This window comes from Triticum aestivum, chromosome 5B (genome assembly GCF_018294505.1).
Source record: "Triticum aestivum cultivar Chinese Spring chromosome 5B, IWGSC CS RefSeq v2.1, whole genome shotgun sequence".
NCBI lineage: Eukaryota > Viridiplantae > Streptophyta > Magnoliopsida > Poales > Poaceae > Triticum > Triticum aestivum.
In genome coordinates this window covers 104,316,909-104,342,782 of record NC_057807.1, presented here as the reverse complement: position 1 = coordinate 104,342,782, position 25,874 = coordinate 104,316,909, and the positions used below count along the sequence as shown (strand labels likewise).

Here is a 25,874-nt window from a genome sequence, read left to right as displayed (position 1 = left end):
CACGTAAAAACGTGCAACAACAATTAGAGGACGTCTAACTTGTTTTTGCAGCATATGCCTTGTGATGTGATATGGCCAAAAGGATGTGATGAATGATATATGTGATGTATGAGATTGATCATGTTCTTGTAATAGGAATCACGACTTGCATGTCGATGAGTATGACAACCGGCAGGAGCCATGGGAGTTGTCTTTATTTTTTTGTATGACCTGCGTGTCATTGAATAACGCCATGTAAATTACTTTACTTTATTGCTAAACGCGTTAGCCATAGAAGTAGAAGTAATCGTTGGCGTGACAACTTCATGAAGACACGATGATGGAGATCATGGTGTCATGCCCGTGATGAAGATGATCATGGCACCCCGAAGATGGAGATCAAAGGAGCAATATGATATTGGCCATATCATGTCATTATTTGATTGCATGTGATGTTTATCATGTTTTACATCTTATTTGCTTAGAACGACAGTAGCTAAAATAAGATGATCCCTCGCAATAATTTCAAGAAAGTGTTCCCCCTAACTGTGCACCGTTGCGAAGGTTCGTTGTTTCGAAGCACCACGTGATGATCGGGTATGATAGATCCTAACATTCGAATACAACGGGTGTAAGCCAGATTTACACGCGCAATACACTTAGGTTGACTTGACGAGCCTAGCATGTACAGACATGGCCTCAGAACACGGAAGACCGAAAGGTTGAGCATGAGTCGTATAGAAGATACGATCAACATGAAGATGTTCACCGATGATGACTAGTCCGTCTCACGTGATGATCGGACACGGCCTAGTTGACTCGGATCATGTTTCACTTAGATGACTAGAGGGATGTCTGTCTGAGTGAGAGTTCATTGAATAATTTGATTAGATGAACTTAATTATCATGAACTTAGCCTAAAATCTTTACAATATGCCTTGTAGATCAAGTGGCCCACGCTAATGTTGCCCTCAACTTCAACGCGTTCCTAGAGAAAACCAAGCTGAAAGATGATGGCAGCAACTATACGGACTGGGTTCGGAACCTGAGGATCATCCTCATAGCTGCAAAGAAAGATTATGTCCTAGAAGCACCGCTAGGTGAAGCACCCATCCCAGAGAACCAAGACGTTATGAACGCTTGGCAGTCTCGTGCTGATGATTACTCCCTCGTTCAGTGCGGCATGCTTTACAGCTTAGAACCGGGGCTCCAAAAGCGTTTTGAGCAACACAGAGCATATGAGATGTTCGAAGAGCTGAAAATGGTTTTCCAAGCTCATGCCCGGGTCGAGAGATATGAAGTCTCCGACAAGTTCTTCAGTTGTAAGATGGAGGAAAATAGTTCTGTCAGTGAGCACATACTCAAAATGTTTGGGTTGCACAACCGCTTGACTCAGCTGGGAGTTAATCTCCCGGATGACGCGGTTATTGACAGAATCCTTGAGTCGCTTCCATCGAGCTACAAGAGCTTTGTGATGAACTTCAATATGCAGGGAATGGAAAAGACCATTCCTGAGGTGTATTCAATGCTGAAATCAGCGGAGGTAGAGATCAAAAAGGAACATCAAGTGTTGATGGTGAATAAAACCACTAAGTTCAAGAAAGGCAAGGATAAGAAGAACTTCAAGAAAGACGGCAAGGGAGTTGCCGCACCCGGTAAGCCAGTTGCCGGGAAGAAGTGAAAGAATGGACCCAAGCCTGAGACTGAGTGCTTTTATTGCAAGGGAAGTGGTCACTGGAAGCGGAACTGCCCCAAGTACTTAGCAGACAAGAAGGCCGGCAACACCAAAGGTATATGTGATATACATGTTATTGATGTGTACCTTAGCAGCACTCGTAGTAGCTCCTGGGTATTTGATAACGGTGCGGTTGCTCATATTTGTAACTCAAAGCAGGAGCTACGGAATAAGGGGAGACTGGCGAAGGACGAGGTGACGATGCACGTCGGGAATGGTTCCAAGGTCGATGTGATCGCCGTCGGCATGCTACCTCTACATTTACCTACGGGGTTAGTTTTAAACCTCAGTAATTGTTGTTTAGTGCCAGCTTTGAGCATGAACATTGTATCTGGATCTCGTTTAATGTGAGATGGCTACTCATTTAAATCCGAGAATAATGGTTGTTCTATTTATATGAGAGATATGTTTTATGGTCATGCCCCGCTGGTCAATGGTTTATTCTTAATGAATCTCGAACGTGATGTTACACATATTCATAGTGTGAATACCAAAAGATGTAAGGTTGATAACGATAGTCCCACATACTTGTGGCACTACCGCCTTGGTCACATTGGTGTCAAGCGCATGAATAAGCTCCATGCTGATGGACTTTTAGAGTCTCTCGATTATGAATTGTTTGACACATGCGAACCATGCCTCATGGGAAAAATGACCAAGACTCCGTTCTCCGGAACAACGGAGCGAGCAACCAACTTATTGGAAATCATACATACTGATGTGTGCGGTCCAATGAGCGTTAAGGCTCGCGGAGGATATCGTTATGTTCTCACTCTCACTGACGACTTGAGTAGATATGGGTATGTCTACTTAATGAAACACAAGTCTGAGACCTTTGAAAAGTTCAAGGAATTTCAGAATGAGGTAGAGAATCAACGTGACCGAAAGATAAAGTTCTTACGATCAGATCATGGGGGAGAATATTTAAGTCACGAATTTGGTACGCACTTAAGGAAATGTGGAATCGTTTCACAACTCACGCCGCCTGGAACACCTTAGCATAATGGTGTGTCCGAACATCGTAATCGCACTCTATTGGATATGGTGCGATCTATGATGTCACTCACCGATTTACCGCTATCATTTTGGGGATACGCTCTAGAGACAACTACATTCACTTTAAATAGGGCACCATCTAAATCCATTGAGACGACACCGTATGAATTATGGTTTGGGAAGAAACCTAAGCTATCGTTTCTAAAAGTTTGGGGACGCGATGCTTATGTCAAGAAACTTCAACCTGAAAAGCTCGAACCCAAGTCGGAAAAATACGTCTTCATAGGATACCCTAAGGAAACCATTGGGTATACCTTCTACCTCAGATCCGAAGGCAAGATCTTTGTTGCCAAGAACGGGTCCTTTCTGGAGAAAGAGTTTCTCTCGAGAGAAGTAAGTGGGAGGAAAGTGGAACTTGATGAAGTACTACCTCTTGAACCGGTACGCAGCTCTGGAAGATGTTTCTGTGGTGCCTGCACCGACTAGAGAGGAAATTAATGATGATGATCAAGGTACTTCGGATCAAGTTTCTACTGAACTTCGTAGGTTCACGAGGACACGTTCCACACCAGAGTGGTATGGCAACCCTGTCCTGGAAATCATGTTGTTAGACAACGGTGAACCTTCGAACTATGAAGAAGCAATGGCGGGCCCAGATTCCAACAAATGGCTTGAAGCCATGCAATACGAGATAGGATCCATGTATGAAAACAAAGTATGGACTTTGACAGGCTTGCCCGATGATCGGCGAGCGATAGAAAACAAATGGATCTTTAAGAAGAAGACGGACGCGGATGGTAATGTTACAATCTATAAGCTCGACTTGTCGCTAAGGGTTATCGACAAGTTAAAGGGGTTGACTACGATGAGACTTTCTCACCCGTAGCGAAGCTGAAATCCGTCCGAATCATGTTAGCAATTGCCGCATACTATGATTATGAGATATGGCAAATGGACGTCAAAACGGCATTCCTTAATGGCCATCTTAAAGAAGAACTGTATATGATGCAGCCAGAGGGTTTTGTCGATCCTAAGAATGCTAACAAGGTATGCAAGCTCCAGTGCTCCATCTATGGGCTGCTGCAAGCATCTCGGAGTTGGAACATTCATTTTAATGAAATGATCAAAGCGGTTGGGTTTATGCAGACTTATGAAGAAGCCTGCGTTTACAAGAAAGTGAGTGAGAGCTCTGTGGCATTTCTCATATTATATGTGGATGACATACTTTTGATGGGAAATGATATAGAACTTTTGGACAGCATTAAGGCCTACTTGAATAAGTGTTTTTCAATGAAGGACCTTGGAGAAGCTGCTTACATATTAGGCATCAAGATCTATAGAGATAGATCGAGACGCCTCATAGGTCTTTCACAAAGCACATACCTTGATAAGATATTGAAAAAGTTCAATACGGATCAGTCCAAGAAGGGGTTCTTGCCTGTGTTGCAAGGTGTGAAATTGAGCTCGGCTCAATGTCCGACCACGGCAGAAGATAGAGAAAAGATGAGTGTCGTCCCCTATGCCTCAGCCATAGGGTCTATCATGTATGCCATGACCTGTACCAGACCTGATGTAAACCTTGCCATAAGTTTGGTAGGAAGGTACCAAAGTAATCCCGGCATGGAACACTGGAAAGCGGTCAAGAACATCCTAAAGTACCTGAAAAGGACTAAGGATATGTTTCTCGTATATGGAGGTGTCGAAGAGCTCGTCGTAAAGGGTTACGTCGATGCTAGCTTCGACACAGATCTGGATGACTCTAAGTCACAAACCGAATACGTGTATATTTTGAATGGTGGGGTAGTAAGCTGGTGCAGTTGCAAGCAAAGCGTCGTGGCGGGATCTACATGTGAAGCGGAGTACATGGCAGCCTCGGAGGCAGCGCATGAAGCAATCTGGGTGAAGGAGTTCATCATCGACCTAGGAGTCATACCCAATGTGTCGGGGCCGATCACACTCTTCTGTCACAACACTGGAGCTATTGCACTTGCCAAGGAGCCCAGGTTTCACAAGAAGACCAGGCACATAAAGCATCGCTTCAACTCCATTCATGAAAATGTTCAAGATGGAGACATAGATATTTGTAAAGTACATACGGACCTGAATGTAGCAGATCCGTTGACTAAACCTCTCCCTAGAGCAAAACATGATCAACACCAGAACGCTATGGGTGTTCGATTCATCACAATGTAACTAGATTATTGACTCTAGTGCAAGTGGGAGACTGTTGGAAATATGCCCTAGAGGCAATAATAAAAGTGTTATTATTATATTTCCTTGTTCATGATAATTGTCTATTGTTCATGCTATAATTGTGTTATCTGGAAATCGTAATACATGTGTGAATGTATAGACCACAACATGTCCCTAGTAAGCCTCTAGTTGACTAGCTCGTTGATCAACAGATAGTCATGGTTTCCTGACTATGGACATTGGATGTCATTGATAACGGGATCACATCATTAGGAGAATATGTGATGGACAAGACCCAATCCTAAGCATAGCACAAGATCGTGTAGTTCATTTCGCTAGAGCTTTTTCAAATGTCAAGTATCATTTCCTTAGACCATGAGATTGTGCAACTCCCGGATACCGTAGGAGTGCTTTGGGTGTGCCAAACGTCACAACGTAACTGGATGACTATAAAGGTGCACTACGGGTATCTCCGAAAGTGTCTATTGGGTTGGCACGAATCGAGACTGGGATTTGTCACTCCGTATAACGGAGAGGTATCTCTGGGCCCACTCGGTAATGCATCATCATAATGAGCTCAACATGACCAAGTGTCTGGTCACGGGATCACGCATTACGGTATGAGTAAAGTGACTTGCCGGTAACGAGATTAAACGAGGTATTGGGATACCGATGATCGAATCTCGGGCAAGTAACATACCGATTGACAAAGGGAATTGTATACGGGATTGATTGAATCCTCGACATCGTGGTTCATCCGATGAGATCATCGAGGAGCATGTGGGAGCCAACATGGGTATCCAGATCCCGCTGTTGGTTATTGACAGGAGAGGCGTCTCGGTCATGTCTGCATGTCTCCCGAACCCGTAGGGTCTACACACTTAAGTTTCGGTGACGCTAGGTTTGTTGAGATATTAGTATGCAGTAACCCGAAAGTTGTTCGGAGTCTCGGATGAGATCCCGGACGTCACGAGGAATTCCGGAATGGTCCGGAGGTGAAGATTTATATATAGGAAGTTCAGTTTCGGCCATCGGGAAAGTTTCGGGGGTCACCGGTATTGTACCGGGACCACCGGAAGGGTCCCGGGGGTCCATCGGGTGGGGCCACCTATCCCGGAGGGCCCCATGGGCTGAGGTGGGAGGGGAACCAGCCCCTAGTGGGCTGGTGCGCCCCCCCTTGGGCCCCCCTGCGCCTAGGGTTGGAAACCCTAGGGGTGGGGGCGCCTCACTTGCCTTGGGGGGCAAGCCACCCCCTTGGCCGCCGCCGCCCCTTGGATATTGGATCTCCTAGGGCCGGCGCCCCCCTAGGGGCCCTATATATAGTGGGGGGAGGGAGGGCAGCCACACCCTAGCCCCTGGTGCCTCCCTCTCCCTCCCGTGACACCTTTCCATCTTGCTGTGCTTGGCGAAGCCCTGCCGAGAACGCTGCTGCATCCACCACCACCTTGTCGTGTTGCTGGATCTCCATCAACCTCTCCTTCCCCCTTGCTGGATCAAGAAGGAGGAGACGTCTTCCCAACCGTACGTGTGTTGAACGCGGAGGTGTCGTCCGTTCGGCGGTAGGATCTCCGGTGATTTGGATCACGACGAGTACGACACCCTCAACCCCGTTCTCTTGAACGCTTCCGCGCGCGATCTACAAGGGTATGTAGATGCACTCCTCTCTCTCTCGTTGCTAGATGACTCCATAGGTTGATCTTGGTGAAGCGTAGAATTTTTTTATTTTCTGCAACGTTCTCCAACAGTTGGTACGGCGGAATTGGGCTTGTGATCTTATGGCTTGTTGACGTTGTGCCTACGCTCGTGCAAATGGTGTTCATTTAAGGCTAGTTGTAGACTTGTCACTCTTATGCCAACTCCAACCGGCGGATACAAATGGACGTGGTTTCTATCCGCTTTTCGTTCGTTTGGGTCAGCTCGACGGACATGAGCATGAAAGAACCGATATTTTCTTTCAATAAAGAGAATCATAATAAAAGTATGAGTATCAAAACTAGCTTTGAAGAGATCACTTTGGGGGAAAGACTTTAGAGTAGTAGTGGTCATGTTGTGAATCACTTCAATGGTAAAATGATCATCTTCGGAGAAATGACTTTAGAGTTATAATGATCACGATTGGGGAAGGACTTTAGCGTGAATGAATTGATCTAGGTCAACTAAAATGTGTAGGGTTAATTATGTTTGAAACAAGTTCATTTGATTAAACCCTCATCACTGGTCAGTTCATAGTGCCACGGAACCGGGCATTTTTTGTGTGACCACATCTGCGTGACTGGAAGGGCCTTGCTTCGTTAATAGTTATGTCTCTTATGTGCGTCACCAAAGTGGAAGGGCTGAATTTTGACAGCGAGGCAAAATGTGCGAGCCGGATTCATCCCCGGACGCAAATGCCTCAGCTATGCGGGTAGCATAGCGAGGTTTATAGGATCAATTGATGAATCGTTGCGCCAATTGGCGCATAGTCCAACTGAAGTCAGGAAGTTAAGCGAATTATGTGAAACATAAAATAGAAGTCAAATAAACACTTTCAAGAGACCAACTGACCAATTACAACTTCAAAACTAAATGAACCATATGAAACATAAAATGGAAGTATAGTCAACTGTTTAAAGAGACCAACTGCAACATTGGTGCAAAGACCAATGGTAGCCAAGAAGAAAAGCAATAAATAATCCAAGTTTTTCCTCCATAGCTTTTACTATAACATCTTCCATAAGATCATAGCCATTCGACTGTTTTCCCGTGTTGATAAAAAAACATGAAATCGAGACGCATTCAAGTATAGAATGTAAGAAAATGATCATGTAATCTAAAAATATGTTTATTTCCATTTAAAAATGTATAACTCGTATCTGTAAAATGTTACTATGTATTCAGAAAAAGTGTTCAAAACATGTATTTAAAGAAAATATGTTTATGTGTTTCAAAAGATTTCAAAGTGTATCAGAAAAATATTTCACTCGTGCTCTAAAAGAGTATATTGTATACTGAGAAAAAAGTAGACAAGAGTTAATGAAAAAGAGAACCAATAGAAGCCACAAAAAAATAAAAATATAGAGACAAAGGAAAAGAAAAAGCGAAGAAAATGAAGAGAACTAAGAAAGAAACAAAAAAGTACATAATGAAGAAAGAATGAGAAAACAAAGAAAACCAAAGTAAAAAAAGCCTAAGAAAAAGCAATGAGAAAACAAAAAGCCCAAAATAAGAATGAGTGAAAAAAGAAAAACCAAAGAAATCCATGAGAACAAAGAAAATAGAACAAGAAAACCAAAAAAACACTCCGATCAAACGTACACTAATGGCTACAAGCAGCGGCGACTATCACTCTAAGGCCTTGTACAATGCAAGGTGCTTAAGCGAGATGCTTAGAAAAATAAACCAAACTTTCTCTAAGCACCGGTGCTTATTTGTAAAAAAAGGTAGACGCTTAGTTAGGCATCTTTCCTGTAGAAATAAGCACTGGTGCTTCAGGAAAATTCGTTTTATTTTCTGAAGCATCTCTTTAAGAATCTAGCATTGTACAAGGCCTAATGAGCCAGCCCGCTAGTATGCTGTTTGTAGGCGATTCCGACTATGATCCGAGCGACAAGCGTTAAGCGACAAAGAGGAGGCTATTTCCTATTCTGCGCCCTCAGAGCCAGTTAAAGGGGAGCTTCTATTCCGCGCCTTCAGCGGGGCGGATTGTAATTGGCGCTTACTGCCCCTCCGGTGGGCCAACCTACCAACGCGCAGCGCAGCGCGAAGACGCCCCAAAAAATGGTCTGACCGAGGATACAATCTCAGGCCGTTGCGCTCTTCTAGGCATCATGCAAACCAATGGAGCTACTAAGTGCCAGAGATAATGTACAGCGCGGACCTCTTAAAAACAACAGTAGACATGCTATTTATTGCACATTACACTACACGTTTAGATTTTCAAAGTATTTGCTTTTATGAAAAACATGATTTTTAAAAGAAAATATGAACCAAATTTGATAGTTCACGGATTCACAGATTTCAAAAGAAGTTCATGAACATGCAAAAAAGTTCACCAAAATTGGAAAAAAGTAAAGATTTATTTAAAATAATTCCATCCAACTTAACATGAGAAAATAAATTGACCATAATAAATCCCAGGTCAATCAAGAGCACAAGTTTTCTTTTTCTTTTCATTCCTTTGTGTGATTTTACATTTGGGCGGGGAATTTTCAAAAAATGCTGCGACATTCAGACACCAACACCCTTCCCCGCCCTGCTAATCCTTTCGCCAGCTTTTCCATTTCCTACCTCTAAAAAAGTTCAAGTATTCAAAAAAGTTCAAAAAATTTCAAAAAGTTCACACAATCAAAAAAAGTTCATGAATTTGAAAAAAAAACAACACTGAAATAAGTTCACCAATTTCGAACAAAGTTCATCAAAGATGAAAAAGGTTCATTGAATTTCCAAAAAGTTTATCAATTTTGAAAAAAGGTCGTCAATTTTTTCTAAAAAAACATAGAATTTGATTCATCAATTTTACGAAAAGTTCATTAGATTTTAAAATAATTCAACGAATTTGAAAAATACTTCATAGGTTCATCGATTTAGGAGAAAAAGTTCACCTGATTTTAAAAAAGTCATCAAACTTGAAAACTAGTTTATATAATTATAAAAAGGTTCATCGATTTTGTAAAAAAGGTTCGCATTTTTTATGAAACCATGCTTTTAAGAAAATAAAAAAAGAAACAAGAAAAGAACAAACCAAACTGTAGAACAAAATAAAGGAAAAAAACAAAGTAAGTTTGCACAAGCGTGTGAGATGGCCTGGTGGGTTCAATTCTGTTGCAACATGTTTTCCTGAAGATACAGTTGAGACCCAAGCACTTCTAATAGCTTCGGACTGATTTATTTCTTGTTTTGGGTTTTTGGATGGTTTTTATTTTATTGTTTAAATTTATTATTTATTTTTCCATTCTCCTTTATTTATTTTTATATGCATGAAATTTCTTCATAATCATGAAGCATTTTTTAAACATGCGAAATTTTTCAAATTCATCAACAAATTTCAAATCCACGAAATTTTTCAAAATGATGATTATATTGAATTCCACAAACTTGTCCCTAATTTATGAACTTTTTTTCAATATCGGTTAATTTTCTTTGAAATTCGTGAACTTTTTTTTAAACGGTGAATTATTTTCCAAATCCATGATTTTTAAATCCTTGAATTATTTTTCAAAACTGATTAGAAGCTTTCCTAAACCAACCGGAGGCTTCACAAAATTGGTTGGGTCTCTTTCAAAAGATCAAACGGTGTAGCTTGTTTGCGGGTGGATCCTATTTGGGGCTTCAGCGTCCGTTTGCAAACAGGCGCGTGAAGCTCCTCCGTGCTGGGCCAGCCCGTCTAGCATTTTCTTTCTTCTGTGTTTTAATCCGCAAAGCCACCACGTGGGATCTCGTAAGATTGAACTTTTTCTATCTGTTATTCTTTCTTTTCCCTTTTTCCTTTTACCTGTTTTTCCTTTTTGTTTTCTCCTTTTTTGTTTTCTGTTTTTTCTTCTTATTTTTCATGGTTCGATGAATTGTTTGAAAACATGTCATATTTTCTTTAAATAGATGCAATTTTTTAAATTTGATGAACTTTTTTTCAAATTGTTGAACTATTTTTCAGTTTTGTGAATGTTTTTTAAATTCGATGAAATTTTTTAGAAAAATCAATGAAGTTTTTTTCAAAATTGACGAACTTTTTTATATTTGATGATTTTTTCAAATTCTATGAATTTTTTCCAAAATCAATTATTCTTTTTTTAAATTCGATAAACTTTTTCAACTTCCATGAAACTTTTTTCAAACTCCGTGAACTTTTCTTAATTCATAATATTTTTAATTTTTTGTGATTTTTTCTTTTTTATATTAATCAACGTGAACAAAGCTGACTATATGTTGAAGTTTGTACTAAGAGAGGGGTCAAAGAGGATTATTTCCTGATCATAGCCAACAAAGTGAGCCTGGTCTATTGGTAATTCTTGAAGCACTCGACTTAGGCCAGCAGATCAATTCCCACTTCGCATAAACTTTTTCTCTCGCGTTTGTTTTTCTCCACAGGTTGATTGGGACGGCCCGCTACGCACCGTGTGCGAGCACCAGAGCGCTAGCCGACGCTGTAAGCGCCGATTGGGAGGTCCTGTGTTTGCGTTGCCCCTAGCGTCGAGAAAGAAAAACAAAGAAATTGGCCGAGCCCAGGTGGAAGGGGGCTATGAGTCGGTTGGTGAATTGTCCTTTAACTGGCGCTGAGGGCGCGGAATAGGAAATGGCGTATAGTCTCGCCCAAGAAAATTGCCCCGTCTGCTGTGCTCAATGGGCCGCGGTCTGTATTGCAGGATATATTCTTTGCGACATATACAAGCCGCCACGGCTATGCGAGAGGAGAAGACGAGCACGGTGGAGACCAACCGTCGGTGCCACGGCTGTGCGAGATGAGAAGACGAGCACCAGGAGAAGATGGTGATGAGGAGGAGGTACTTGGCCGAGACGATAAGAGGAGGAGAAGAGAGGCACGAAGAAGTAACGAGCTGAAACAGAAAACGTCGACGCGAGACTATACTCTACTCTCGCGTAATGCGATAAATAGCTCTTGTGCTGATTAGGAGGTCCCGTGTTTGGGTTGCCCTTGCTGTCGAGAAAGAAAAATAAATAAATGGGCCGAGCCCAGGTGGAAGGGGGCTATGATTCGGTTGGTGAACTGCCATTTAACTGGCGCTGAGGGCGTCTTTCAGGGTGCATCTGCAATCATTTTCAGCGAGCCGAAGTGTTGGAAAGCTTGACAATAAGAGAAGCACTAGCCCTAGCAGATGATATCTATATTCAAAAAAAAAATAATTGTGGCATTCATTTGCAAGTTAACGGTTGAAGCAATTCAGAGAGGGAAATCGTCGTCTTATGGAGCAGTGGTGCATGAGATCAAGGAGCACTCTAGCAATTTTATCTCTTGTTCATTAGTCATGAGTTTAGAACCTCGAATATCGAGGCCCACAAACTAACGAAGCATACTTTAACTCTAAGGACCGGCCGCCATGTTTAGTCAGGTCACCTTAAAGATTTTTTCTTCGTCCCTGTAAATGTGACGCTTTGCGAGTTTGCCTAAAATAACTGACGCTGAGGGCGCGGAATAGAAAATGGCGTATAGTCTTGCCTAAGAAAATCGCCCCATCTGCTGTGCTCAATGGGCCGCGGTCTGTATTGCGGGATATATTCTTTGCGACCTACAACCCGCCTCCACAACTCTAGATCTATCCCGCACCTTCTCCAGTGGGGCCGTACCACTTTTGGGGCTGTAAGAACAGAGCTGCGTTCACTGCGCACAAAACTTGCGGAACTGCGTGCATTGCCAAACCGCACAGGACCATTACAGGAAGAAGAGCGAGTCGCAGCCCGTATGGCGGAGCTGTGTTTGCGCGAGGAAATCATGTGGCGTCAACGGGCCCGAATTCAGTGGCTGGCGGAGGGAGACAATAACACCAAATTTTTTCACCGCAAAGCTAGTGCTCGAAAGACACGCAACCGTATCAGCGAATTGCAACGAGCGGATGGCACGATTTGTACAGATGAGCAAGAGATGGCAAACATGGCAACGAGCTTTTACGGTAATCTTTATGCCTCTGAAAATACTATTGGGATTGAGGAAGTGCTCTCCCATATACCGACCAGGGTGGATGGTGCCATGAATGACATGCTCAACGCTCGATACACAAACACCGAAGTGAAAGCGGCTTTATTCCAAATGTTCCCTACCAAGGCTCCAGGGCCTGACGGCTTTCCGGCACACTTCTTTCAGAGGCACTGGGAGTTGTGCGGTGATGAGGTAACTGATATGGTGCTACGTGTTCTAAAGGGTGAGGATTCCCCGGAGGAGATAAACAAAACATTCATTGTTTTAATCCCAAAAATTGCAAGTCCAAAAAATTTAGGACAGTTTAGACCGATAAGTCTCTGCAATGTGATCTTCAAGATTGCATCTAAGGTTTTGGCTAATCGGCTCAAGCTCATTCTCCCCGAAATCATCTCTGAGGAACAATCAGCATTTGTACCGGGACGGCTTATCACGGATAATTTCATCTTTGCCTATGAATGTCTCCACTACATGAAAACGCGGAAGGTAAAGGGTAACAGATTTTGTGCTTTGAAGCTTGATATGATGAAAGCATATGATAGAATTGAGTGGAACTATCTTGAAAAGGTGATGCTAAAACTTGGCATTAGTGCACGGTTCACAGAGATTGTCATGAGATGTGTCACCTCAGTTTCTTTCTCTGTTGTTTTTAATGGTGCAAAGCAAGATGATTTCAGCCCATCACGAGGACTCAGGCAAGGTGGCCCGATATCTCCATATCTATTTTTGCTGGCCGCCGAGGGCCTCTCATGCTTGCTCAAGTCGGTTGCTCCGAATGAGAGTATACGGGGAATCAAAGTTGCGGAGGGTGATCCGGAGGTAAATCATTTATTATTTGCGGACGATAGCCTCTTGTTTTTTGATGCCACACCTGAGATGGCAATGCGGGTGGATTCTTTGTTGCAACGCTACTGTGAAGCTTCTGGCCAGCGCATTAACAAGGACAAGTCATCAATCTTTTTTAGCAAGGGCTGTGCAGAGTCTCTGAAGCAACAGGTGATGCAAACTCTTCAGGTGCAGAATGAAAAATTGTCAGACAAATACCTTGGCCTTCCAGCTGATGCGGGAAGAGCAAAGGAAGGGGCTTTCAAATATCTCAAGGATCGCATATGGAAGCAGGTGCAAGGTTGGATGGAGAAGGCCTTATCTGTTGGCGGCAAGGAAGTTTGATCAAATCAGTTGCTCAGGCGATTCCCACTTACTCCATGGCCTGCTTCAAACTGCCTCGAGGCCTTTGTCAGCATATTAACGGTTTGTTGCGAAAATTCTGGTGGGGATCTAAGAAAGGAGAGAGAAGGACTGCCTGGGTTTCATGGGAAGTTATGTCACAACCGAAGAACATGGGTGGCATGGGCTTTCGAGACATTGAGCTCTTCAACTTGGCTTTACTTGCCAGACAGGCTTGGAGGCTTTTGACCCAGCCAGACTCCCTCAGTGCTAGGATTCTGCGAGCGGTGTATTATCCTTCTTCTTCAATTCTGGACGCAGAAGTAGGGAGGAACCCATCACAAGTTTGGCGTTCGATTGTTGAGGGGCGGGATGCACTAAAACTCGGCCTCCTGAAACGCATCGGAACGGGGGACAGTACCAACATTTGGCACGAGAACTGGATACCCCGTGACTTCAAACTCCGGCCAGTTTGCCCAAAATCTCAGAACCCTCCTCAACAGGTATCAGAACTCATAAACCAGATCACCCACACCTGGGACCGTGCTTTGCTTGATGAACATCTGTTCCCAATGGACGTGGAGTCAATCCTCAACATTCCCCTTAGCAGCAAGGTTCAGGCAGATTTCTGGTCATGGCACTACGACAGAAGAGGGATTTTCACTGTGAGTTCAGCGTACAAACTGCTAGCAGCGACAAAACAACAACATACAGATTGGCTGGAGCATAATGATGGCCACTCCAATATCACAGCTGATGGCCGCTCATGGGCTAGACTTTGGGGCGCTGCGGTTCCCTCCAAAGTTCGTGTCTTTGCGTGGAGACTTGCCAAAACCTCTATACCCACGGGGGCTGTTCGACATCACCGAAGTATGGCCGACTCCGCTGCATGCTCGATCTGTCACGCGGCGGTGGATACATGGCGTCACGCTCTTTTCGACTGTCATATGGCCCGATGTGTATGGGCTCTCGCGGATGAGGAAATAACGGAAACAATCATCTCTAACCGGACAGATGATGCTAAACTATGGATGTTTTGGTTAGTGGATACCCTCCCCACGGTGGATTTGGCGCGGGTGCTTGTCACGATGTGGGCAATCTGGTGGGCGAGGCGCCGTGCTATCCATGACGAGCAGTTCCAGAGCCCCCTCAGTACCCATGTTTTCATCACCAAGTTCATGGCGGAGCTTGATCAACTACCTGAAAGGGGGGCGCGCACAAAGGACCTGCATGCGCAATCGAAGGACTTGCATGCAATATCCAGGGGCATGCATGCAATGCCCAGGGACCCGCATGTAATAAAGGACTCAGTGCAGCCGAGGCAGTCTGCATGGTTAGCGCCAGAACTGCATGACACCAAAATTAATGCTGATGGCGGCTTCTCCAAGATTGGCGACAAGGGCGCTTCGGCAGCAGTTTGCCGAGATAAAAACGGGACCTATCTGGGGGCTTCAGCGATCATTGTCGAAGGCATTGTGGATCCGGTGATCCTCGAAGCACAAGCATGCAGCGAAGCGCTAGCACTTGCTGCAGATTTACAACTCCAGTCCATATGTTTGGCCACCGATTGCTGTGAAGTGGTAACAAGGATCAAGGATGACAATCCATGCAAGTTCTTCCCAATTCTGCAAGATATCAAGCACCAGAGGAGAGTTTTTAGGGAAGTAGAGTTTATACATGAGAGTAGAAAACATAATGGAGAGGCTCATGCTTTAGCTAAGGCTGCAGCATCCCTCCCTCCCGGGTGCCATGTGTGGCTTACATCTTTGCCCGATATTATCTGTATTCCGATGACTGTCCACGTTTAATAAAGGATACAGATTATGCTAAAAAAAAAAAAAACAACCCGCCTCCACAACTCTAGATCTATCCCGCACCTTCTCCTTAGGACCTGCTATGGCGTCCGTCGCATTAAGGCTCTCACGGGCCGCTTGGAGAACCACCAAGTCCGGCCGCTTCGCTCTTCGCTTACCCGGCCGCGATCTCACTGGAGATACCACCATAACCGCCCGGACGCGGCCCTTACTTAGATCCCCAAACTCCGCCGCCGCCTCAACCAGCCCCTCGGACTTCTTCCTCCGGCGCACCATCGCTACCCTCCCCTCCGGTGAGGACTCCCCTTTGACTGTCGGCGACGCACCAGATGACCTCGAGGATGAGTTCCGCCCTGGTAATCAATCAATCTCGGTATTCTTTACACATCTTGGTTGTCAGCACACATTACAGTTTTCGTTTCTGTGATAACGCAAGACCCGGACACCGTACCCTACTTCGACGAGAAGGACCTCGCGTCGGATGAAACCCTGTGGGCTCTGTACGAGCGGTGGTGCCGCTTCCATGGAATGGCGCGCGACCACGACGAGATGACTCGGCGATTTGGTCGTTTCAAGTTCAAGGCGCGGCATGTCTACGAGTTCAACAAATCGGGTAGGAGCTACACCAAGGGGCTCACCCAGTTCTCCGATTTGGAGCCAGGGGAGTTCTTCGCCCCTCGTCGCTGTCCCAGGACTCACAGAACTGGTAGTCATTTCTTCACCAACGACAGAGATGAGGTCACGGCTATCTGTACTGACGGGTGTCTTGAAAAATATGAGGGCCCCGTTTGGATAATCCGTAATGGTAAGGAGCCATAAAGAAACGGTTGTATATGGAATTCATCTGTATCTAATCAAATCTAAAACAAGTAATTGGGGACATTATTGTTGTAATCCGCCAGCCATTTGGATGCAATGGAAATGTGATTGGTAGATGGTAATCATGTGTTGAACCCCGAGCAGCCGAACACAAAATGCACAATAAATTTGCAAGAACCATAACAAATTTCAGAATTATCAACGAAGTGGAAGTGGACGGAGATGCGGGGATGGCAACCGCTGGTTTCTTCCACACTATGAGCACCAAGGAAGGCACCCCTTCCAACCTTTGGGTCGCCCTTATAGAGCTAGATGTTGTCGGCCTTCTCCACAGTTTCCCAAACATGGGTGTTGGAGCTAGATGTTGTCGGCCTTCTTCACAGTTTCCCAAACATTGGTGTTGCTCGAGGTTGCTGTTGACAAAGGCAAAGCCCTCGTGGCCATTGGGGATGGTGATGATGAGGCATTCCCTCGTGCTTCGTTTCGGGTCCTAGTCATGTGCTGCTGTAGTGGATTCTGGCGTCGGCGATGGAGATGGGATGTGTGGTCATGCTTCTCGTTGTTTCACAGTGTGCTCCCGTCCTCTAGTTGTCCCATCATATCTCTTCCCTAACTATAGTTCCCTTAGATCTATTGTGCTTGCCTCCTATCGTTTGTCTATGTCCATCAGTTGGCCTTGGTCAATGGTTGTTGCCGCCTTGCTGGCCTTTGAGAGTCTAGATGTCTTTAGCTTATGGTGGTGTGGTCGTGTGTGGCGGTTTTGCCACTGGTCATTTGTCGTGGACGTTGTCGTCTTCGTTGCCTGCGTGTGCTTCCTACTCCCCCATGGTTCATGCTTTCCCACCCCATGGCCCTCCTCATATGGCCTAAGTGGCGGTTGGTACGACGGAATTGGGCTTGTAATCTTATGGCTTGTTGACGTCATGCCTACGCTCGGGCAAATGGTGTTTGTTTAAGGCTAGTTGTAGACTCATCCTTGTGTTGCTTATCACTCTTATGCCAACTCCAACCGGCCGACGCAAATGGACGCAGGTTTTGTCCGCTTTTTGTTCGTTTCGGTCGGCTCGACGAACATGAGCATGAAAGAACCGGTATTTTCTTTCAATAAAGTGAATCATAATAAAAATATGAGTATCAAGACTAGCTTAAAAGAGATCACTTTGGGGAAAGACTTTGGAGTAGTAGTGGTCATGTTGTGAATCACTTCAATGGTAAAATGATCATCTTTGGAGAAATGAATTTAGAGTTATAATGATCACAATTGGGGAAAGACTTTAGCGTAATGAATTGATCTATGTCAACTAAAATGTGTAGGGTTAATTATGTTTGAAACAAGTGAAGGAAATATGCCCTAGAGGCAATAATAAAGTTGTTATTTATATTTCCTTATATCATGATAAATGTTTGTTATTCATGCTAGAATTGTATTAACCGGAAACTTAGTACATGTGTGAATACATAGACAAACAGAGTGTCACTAGTATGCCTCTACTTGACTAGCTCGTTAATCAAAGATGGTTAAGTTTCCTAGCCATAGACATGAGTTGTCATTTGATGAACGGGATCACATCATTAGAGAATGATGTGATTGACTTGACCCATTCCGTTAGCTTAGCACTTGATCGTTTAGTATGTTGTTATTGCTTTCTTCATGACTTATACATGTTCCTATGACTATGAGATTATGCAACTCCCGAATACCGGAGGAACACTTTGTGTGCTACCAAACGTCACAACGTAACTGGGTGATTATAAAGGTGATCTATAGGTGTCTTCGATGGTGTTTGTTGAGTTGACATAGATCGAGATTAGGATTTGTCACTCCGATTGTCGGAGAAGTATCTCTGGGCCCTCTCGATAATGCCCATCAATACAAGCCTTGCAAGCAATGTGACTAATAAGTTAGTTACGGGATGATGCATTACAGAACGAGTAAAGAGACTTGCCGGTAACGTGATTGAACTAGCTATTGAGATACCGACGATCGAATCTCGGGCAAGTAACATACCGATGACAAAGGGAACAACGTATGTTGTTATGCGGTTTGACCGATAAAGATCTTCGTAGAATATGTGGAAGCCAATATGAACATCCAGGTTCCACTATTGGTTATTGACCGGAGACGTGTCTCATTCATGTCTACATATTTCTCGAACCCGTAGGGTCCGCACGGTTAACGTTCGGTGATGATCGGTATTATGAGTTTATGTGTTTTGATGTACCGAAGGTAGTTCAGAGTCCCGGATATGATCACGGACATGACGAGGAGTCTCAAAATGGTCGAGACATAAAGATTGATATATTGGACGACTATATTCTGACACCGGAAGTTGTCGGGTGGTAGGTGCGACATATGCCAACGGATGGCTTATCATTGTGGGAGCCAGTAAGACAGCGCCGGTGCCTGGAAACGGGATAAGGCGAAGACATGCACGCCGGTGAATCTTACCCAGCTTCGGGGCTCTCCGTGGAGATAACACCCCTACTGCTGCTCTGCGGGGTCTCCGCATGATCACTAGCTGAACAAGTAGCTACAAGATGCTCCTTGAGCTGTTCGGTGGGAGGAGGAAGAAAGGCAAGGCTAGCTCTCTTCTCTCCCTATGGCGGTGTCTAAAACTCTGTGAGATCAACCCTTTGCATGGGTGTCCTGGGGGGTTTATATAGGCCTACCCCCCGGGGGTACAATGTTAATCCGGCTGGGTGCGGGCCCAGGCCGTCAGTGTCTACAACTGCCGCCTTCTCCGCCGGCTTCTGGGGCCCGCCGACTGGTGGGTCCCGCCGGCTGTCGGCTCGCTGGCCGACAGGCCGGCCCCACTGCCAGGGGGTCCTGTCGGGGGCTGGTTACTGTTGCCTCGCCTCTGATGACGAGGGCTTTGTCACGGTAAGCATGGCTACAGTGCCGCCGCCTTGCGGGCTCCCACTGTAGCCTTACCGTGCCTCATCTGCTTAATGGTGCGCGCGCCCCGAGGGGGGGAGCAAGCCGGCTACTGGAAGCTGGCCCGGCTGGGGGAGGCCGGGCCGCCTTCGGATGTCTCTCTGACCGAAGGGGCCCGCCGCCTGCGGGCCGTACTGGCGACCCGTCGTGGATGGCGTCATGACTCTCATGGCAACAGTGCCACGCCGGACGGGGGATGGCTGCCCCGTACGGCATACTGTAGCCATGCATTCTCCGGGATTCGGGGGTGGCAGGGTTTGCTGTAGCCACGCCCTGTCCTGTCGCCGTTATGGGTGGTGGTCTTTGGAGGCGGCGTACAACCGCTTGCCTCTTGGAGTCGGCCCTTCGTGGGTCGCCTCCGGGGAGCCGGTCCTTCGTGGGCCGGCTTCTTGGAGTCGGCGCGAGCTTGATGTCCTCCGAAGGTTGTTTTATGGCTGGGCCGCCTTCCGCCAGGCGGCCTAGGTGATAGTCAGCCGGGGGAAGGCGGCCCCATGTCTTAGGTGCTTCAAGGTCCGATCGTCTTGTTGTTTTTTCTGAGGGCCAAAGGGAGCCGGTTAGGCTACTCATGGTCATTTACTCCGACAGTAGTCCCCGAAGCTGGTTGGGCTTCGCGGCTGAAGAGGAAATCGTGAAGCTCGGCCAGCTTCCTATCCTAGGAACAGGCAGCCAGGAGCCGACCTTCCTTCCTTGCGTGCCTTCTAGGCGAAGCCTTCTCAAATTCGAAGGCGGGAACCAGCGGGCGCGCCAGCCGAGCAGCGGGCTGACCGCCCACCTTCTGCGCGCCACGTGGCACCCTTCGACTGGCAGGGCCTGCCAGCCCACGCGCGCGACGGGACGCCGTTGCAGGCCGGGGCCCGCCACTCCCACGCCTCGGCCCGTGCGCGGATCTTTTGTGGCCCGAACCGACCGCACGTCTTCCGATGGCGGTTCTCACTCGCCATCAAGGCGGGATAATCGCGGGGCGTGGGGGAGTGGGCACAGTTAATCCCACGCCCCCCGCGCCTCGCCTCCTCGGCTTCGCCGCGCGAGGCTATAAGTAGGGGCGGGAAGGGGGAGCAGCAGTAGTTCGCACGCTCGCCCTCGCCCTGCCTCCTTCTTCTTCCGCCTCGTCGCGACAGCTCCTCGTTGTGCCCCTGCCTCGGCATCCTTCTTCCTCCCAGCGTGCCGCAGGCTTGCTGCCTCCGCGCCGGGCGCTTCTCGCGATCGTGCTCGCCGCCATGGCTTCGACGTCGAGCTCTTGGGATGGCTCCACCATCCGCGACGACCACATCGAGTTCCTCCACAAGACACGGCGGCTGCCGAGCGAAGATGTCATGCACGTCCGCCTCGCGCTAGTGAGGGAGATCTCGCCGGCGCCGGAGGAAGGCGAGCGGGTCATCTTCTACTCGCACTGCATGCGCGGCGTCGGCCTCCCCACCAGTGGCTTCTTCCGCGCATTCCTGGACTTCTACCAGCTCCAGCCGCACCACCTCACCCCCAACACGGTGGTCCTGCTATCGGCCTTCGTCTCTTTGTGCGAAGGCTTCCTCGGCGTTCTCCCCACCATCGAGCTCTGGGGGGAGTTCTTTCAATCCAAGCTCGGCACGGTCACGGCTGGTGTGCCGGCTCCGTGCGGTGCCTTCATCACCATGAGGAGGTCCACCGCCGACAACCCCTTCCCTTCAATCGCGCTGATCCAGTCGGTGAAGCTTTGGCAACGGTCTTACTTTTATGTAAAGAATGTTGCCCCGAACGGCGACTACGTCAACCTGCCGGCTTACGTAGCCGGCCCGCCGCCTGGGAGGCCGGCCATGTGGTCCTACCGGACCAGGTCGTTGACGCCGGCTGGGGCCGGAGCAGTCGCCCGACTTCGGGTGCTCATCCAGTTGGACCACCTGACCGGGCCCGACTTGATCGCCGTCTTCGTCGAGCGCCGAGTCCTTCCGCTCCAAGTCCGGCCTCATCTGATCTGTCAGATGAGCGGCCGCTTCGACCCAAGCCGGCTCAGCACCAGGGAGATGCCTCACGACGAGGTGTCTTACATGGTGAACTACATCGCCAACTACAAGCTCAAGCCGGATTGGCAGTATGGCATGGCGCCGTTTTCTCGTGCCAATCCACCACCAATGGTAAGTTTTCTTTCTTTATTTGTTGCTGAATCCTTTTCCTGGTCGACTCTTGACCAGTCGGTCTGTTCTTAATCAGAACCCCCTTCTCCACCCTCCGGTCGAGACTGTGGGACCAGAGCGCGAGTTCGCCCCTGACCGCGCGGCGGACGATCCTGACGACGCCGACTTGGGGACGGCCGCTTTGGACGAGGACGCGGCGGGAGGCGGCGGCGAGGCAGGCGGCTGCGGCCTCACAGCCGGCTTCGAAGACTGGCCCGATGATGACGAGGCCGAGCCCGCCCCATGCCGCCAGCCGGCGTCCGACCCCCAAGGCGCCGGCCCATCTGGCGGGCCGGCCGCACGAGGCGGCGTATGAAGCGTCGAGCGGCACCAACTCCCTTCGGCGGTCGACCGAAGAGGCCTAAGGTGCCCGCGGTGGCAACCAAGCGGGACGAGGCGGCCGCGAAGGCGGCCCACTTCCGCAAAGTGGTGAAGCAGCCGCAGATGGTCTCGGCGTAAGTTCTGATCTTTACACAATTTTCTTTCTTTTCTTCGGTTGTTGTTCTTCTGAGTCTTGTCTCCCGTTTGGTCAAACAGGGCCCCGCTCACTCTTGAACGGACCACCGCCGCCTCCATAGTCGGCGGAGCGGGAGGGTCCGCGGGCTCCCGTCGCATAGATCCCCTTGCCGATCTTCAGGCGGCGACGGAGCGGAACGCGCGGGAGGCGCGGGAGGAGCGGGAGGCAGAGGAGAGAAGGGCAGCTGCCGCCGAGCCGGCCCTGGAGACGACGGCGGAATCGGTCGAGGCGCAGGCTGACACGGTGGCCAGGGCCCGGGCGGAGGCCGAGACCGCGAAGAAGACGGCGGAGGCCCTGCAAGGCCAGCCTCCGCAGCTCGTCATCCCCCTCCGCTCCGCGCCCCCAGACGTTCCGCAGCCCCCTCCGGAGGAGACCAGCCGCGACCCACCGGTGACGGAGAGGGAGGAAGCGACATAATTGTCCCTGAGGGAGGAGTGGTGCCGCCTCCATCGGCCGGGACCGGCCAAGGCGGCCAGCCCGAGGTGCCGCCTGAGCAGCCAACTGCGCAGGCGGATCTTGTGGTCTTGTCACCGGCTCGCCGGCATGCGGCGAGGGCGGCTTCAGAGCCGGACCAGCAGAGGGCGGCTGCCTCCAGCTCATTGTCGCATGAGCTAGAGTCGGCCACCACTAGCTCGCCAGGGTGGACGCAGGGCGGTGGGACGGCCGCGTTGAATTTGGCGGCGCAAGACGTCCGTAGCCGGCTTCAGGCCCAAGCCACCGCGCTGCAACAATGTACCCGAGAATTTCTCGCGACGCGGGCGGTCGTTCGGGTGAGTTTTCTTGTTTTTGATTTCTCTCCGTGGGGGCGCGTCAGCGCACCTACTGGGTGTAGTCCCCGAGTTCCGAGCCGGGTGCTGAGCAGGCGTCTTGGAACTTCTTCGAAGACTTGTTTTACTGACTTGCTCTTGCTTGTTTCTTCGTCCTGTTTGCAGGATTACCACAACCTCCACGCCGCTACCTTCAACTCCCAGGTCCGAGAGGCAGACAAGAGGGCCGCTGATCTAACGGAGAGCCGGCATGAATGTTTCTATCTTTTCATCTCATGTGGGGGCGCGTCAGCGCACCCACTGGGTGTAGTCCCCGAGATTCGGGCCGACTGCCGAGCAGTCGGGTCGGATCTTTCTTGCCGACTTCTTTTTTAACTTCTTCTTTTCATGCTGTCAGGAGCCAATGCCGACCTGAGGCAGCAGCTGGGTGTCGCCCAGACCGCCCTTCGCACCAAGGAGGATGAGCTCAGTGCCTTGGCCCAGGAGCGTGACCGCCTGGCCAAGAGGCTGGCCGACCAGGAGGAAAGCCACCAGGCGGCCCTGAAGGCGGCCCAGGACAGCGAGGCTGCCCTCAAAGCCGAATTCAAGACCGAGGCGGCGGGATGGGCCGAGGCAAGGCAAGCTCTGAGCGAAGGCTATGGCCGTGTCGAGGACCTGATTGATGGTAGGCCGCCTTCTTCTTCATTCTTTGCTTGTCTTTTGCAAGTCAGCTTATCTCCTGACTTGCTCTCTTTCCTTCTTCTTTGTGCAGAGTACTTCCCTGGCCATTCTATTGCTGCCAACCAAGCCATCAAAGCCCACCGTGAAGCCCGGCAGCAGGCTGGGGTTGAGATCACGCCGGATGCCAACCGGACGCTTGAGGAGAAGCTTCTGGTGATCGAGGCCCGCCTCCAGCCGGCCTACCGCATGCTCCGCGGCTTCAGCGTGCCGGGGCACAGGTGCTGGCCGCCCTCTGGCCCGGCGAAGTAATTCCTCGCACCCCCAGCCGTACTGCCGACTGGCTGGAGGTAGCCGTTGGCCGCCTTGAGGCCTGGAAGGCTTCAGCAGCTCGATCCGGTGCTCGACGGGCGCTAGAGTTCGTCCGGGCTTGGTACCCTAGACTGAACTTGGATCAGCTGCGCACCTGGAGGCAGGAGGCCGACGAGGAGCTGGAGGCGGTGTGGCCGGCTATCATCCAGCGTGCTTCGGCGATCGCCGACTTCACCGACACCAGCGCTTTTGCTCCTGAGGTGAACAAAGACGACGTCGTGCAGCCGGAGGACTGGTTCGGGCTGAACCCGGCTGATGGCGAGGACTCGGCGGAGGAGATTGACTCCAGCGACGAGGGCGAGGAGGAGGAGGAGGAGGAGGAGGACGGCGAAGATGCCGAGCCGAATGTCAGAGCAGCCGGCCAGCCTCAGCCTGACCGTGCCTCCAGCAACAAGGCACGCGCGAATGCTCCGCCTGCCGCCGGCGGCGACCAGGCCAAGACTCACCAGCCGGCCACTCCTCCAGCCGACACCGCCGTCTCCACCGTTCTTCCTAAAGATCCAGGCGCTCCCTTGGCTTGATTTATCATTTACTTTCCTGCTAGTTACTCTTTGGACAAAACTTGTTATTTTGCGCAATTCCACCCACTGGGGGTGTATTCAAACTTCGTTGAATGCCGGCCTTTCGAAGGCTTTTGATGTAAATATTATTATGCACGTGTTTGGCTTCCATTCCGACATGCTTTCTATCTTTCAGCTTTCTTCCTTTGCTGCCTTCCCTTGGTTGCCGCCTTCCCAGCCAGACAGCTGCTCTGCAGTCTGTGCCCGGGTAAGGAATTTGGCCTTCTAGGAAGGCAAGGTTCGAGCTTTCTTAGATTTTGGCAGAGTAGGAAAGGAAGCCGGCCAGCCGACTGCTTCGACAGTTGGTTGGCGAGGGGGGAAGCCGGCTTGTGTTATGTAAGTTCGTTAGTCCTTAGACATTTTTTCATGTGGGCATCCTTTCCGCCTTTAGCTCTTGCTAGTCGGGCAGCTGATTCTTCGAGCTGCGACTCTCGCAAGAGAGGGCTTGGGTGCCGGCACATTACTTGTCTGACTGCAGGTAGAACTCGGACATAACTCAAGGCGGCGAGTCCCCGGGCCGATTAGTCGAACCCGGTGCCGGACGGAGAAAGTAAATGCAGTAGGGTAATCATGGTGGTGACTCACGGCATACATAGATAGAATAGGGCAGTCCCCGAGAACTTCTCGGGGGCCCGTTGTCTCATACTTAATATAAAAGGTAGCGTGATACATACTGCATTTCAACTGTAAAATCTTCGAAGAAGATTGGCGTTCCACGGGCGCTCCGACTCCTTGCCGGAGTCGTCTCTCTTGCGTGCCTTCGACTTCTGTGCGTCGATTAGGTAATAGGAGTCGTTTCCTAGAGCCCGGTTGATGACGAAGGGGCCTTCCCAAGGGGCCGAGAGCTTGTGTTGGCCAGCTGTTCGCTGGATTAGCCGGAGCACAAGGTCTCCCTCTTGGAAGGTTCTTGGCTTCACTCTCAGACTATGATACCGGCGTAGTCCTTGCTGGTAGATGGCGGACCGACTGAGGGCTAACAGCCGGCTTTCTTCCAGCAAGTCAACACCGTCTTCTCTTGCTTCCTTGGCTTCCGATTTGGTGTACATGGTGACTCGAGGTGAGTCGAGCTCGATGTCGGTTGGGATGACAGCTTCAGCGCCGTACACAAGGAAGAAGGGGTGAAGCTGGTCGACTTGTTTGGAGTAGTGCACAGACTCCAGAGGACGGCCGGTAGCTCGTCGAGACAGCAGCCGGCCGAACGCTCCAGTGGCACGACCAGTCGGGGCTTGAGGCCGGAGAGGATGAGGCCGTTTGCTCACTCGACTTGGCCGTTTGACTGCGGGTGGGCCACGGACGCTAAGTCCAGTCGGATGCCCTGTGTCGCGCAGAAACGTGCCAATGCTCCCTTGGCGAAATTTGTGCCGTTGTCGGTGATGATGCTATGTGGTATGCCGTACTGGGTTGTGATGTCGGCGATGAATGTCACGGCAGTCGTCCCATTCAATTTCTTGATCGGCTTTGCTTCAATCCACTTGGTAAATTTGTCTACGGCGACAAGCAGATGTGTCATGCCGCCGCGCGCCGTCTTGAATGGTCCGACCATGTCCAGTCCCCAGACGGCAAAGGGCCAAGTGATGGGGATGGTTTTG

The 25,874-nt window shown here is 49.1% G+C and overlaps 1 protein-coding gene across 1 annotated transcript; it reads left to right on the top strand.

Moving 5' to 3' along the window:
* The first annotated feature begins 15,555 nt into the window (after nt 1-15,555).
* LOC123110635 (uncharacterized) lies at nt 15,556-16,452 on the top strand. The gene is made up of 2 exons (XM_044531197.1): nt 15,556-15,867; nt 15,948-16,452. The coding sequence occupies exons 1-2, from the start codon at nt 15,594-15,596 to the stop codon at nt 16,328-16,330; spliced, it is 657 nt and encodes a 218-aa protein (XP_044387132.1). The 5' UTR covers nt 15,556-15,593; the 3' UTR covers nt 16,331-16,452.
* Nucleotides 16,453-25,874: the final 9,422 nt, after the last annotated feature.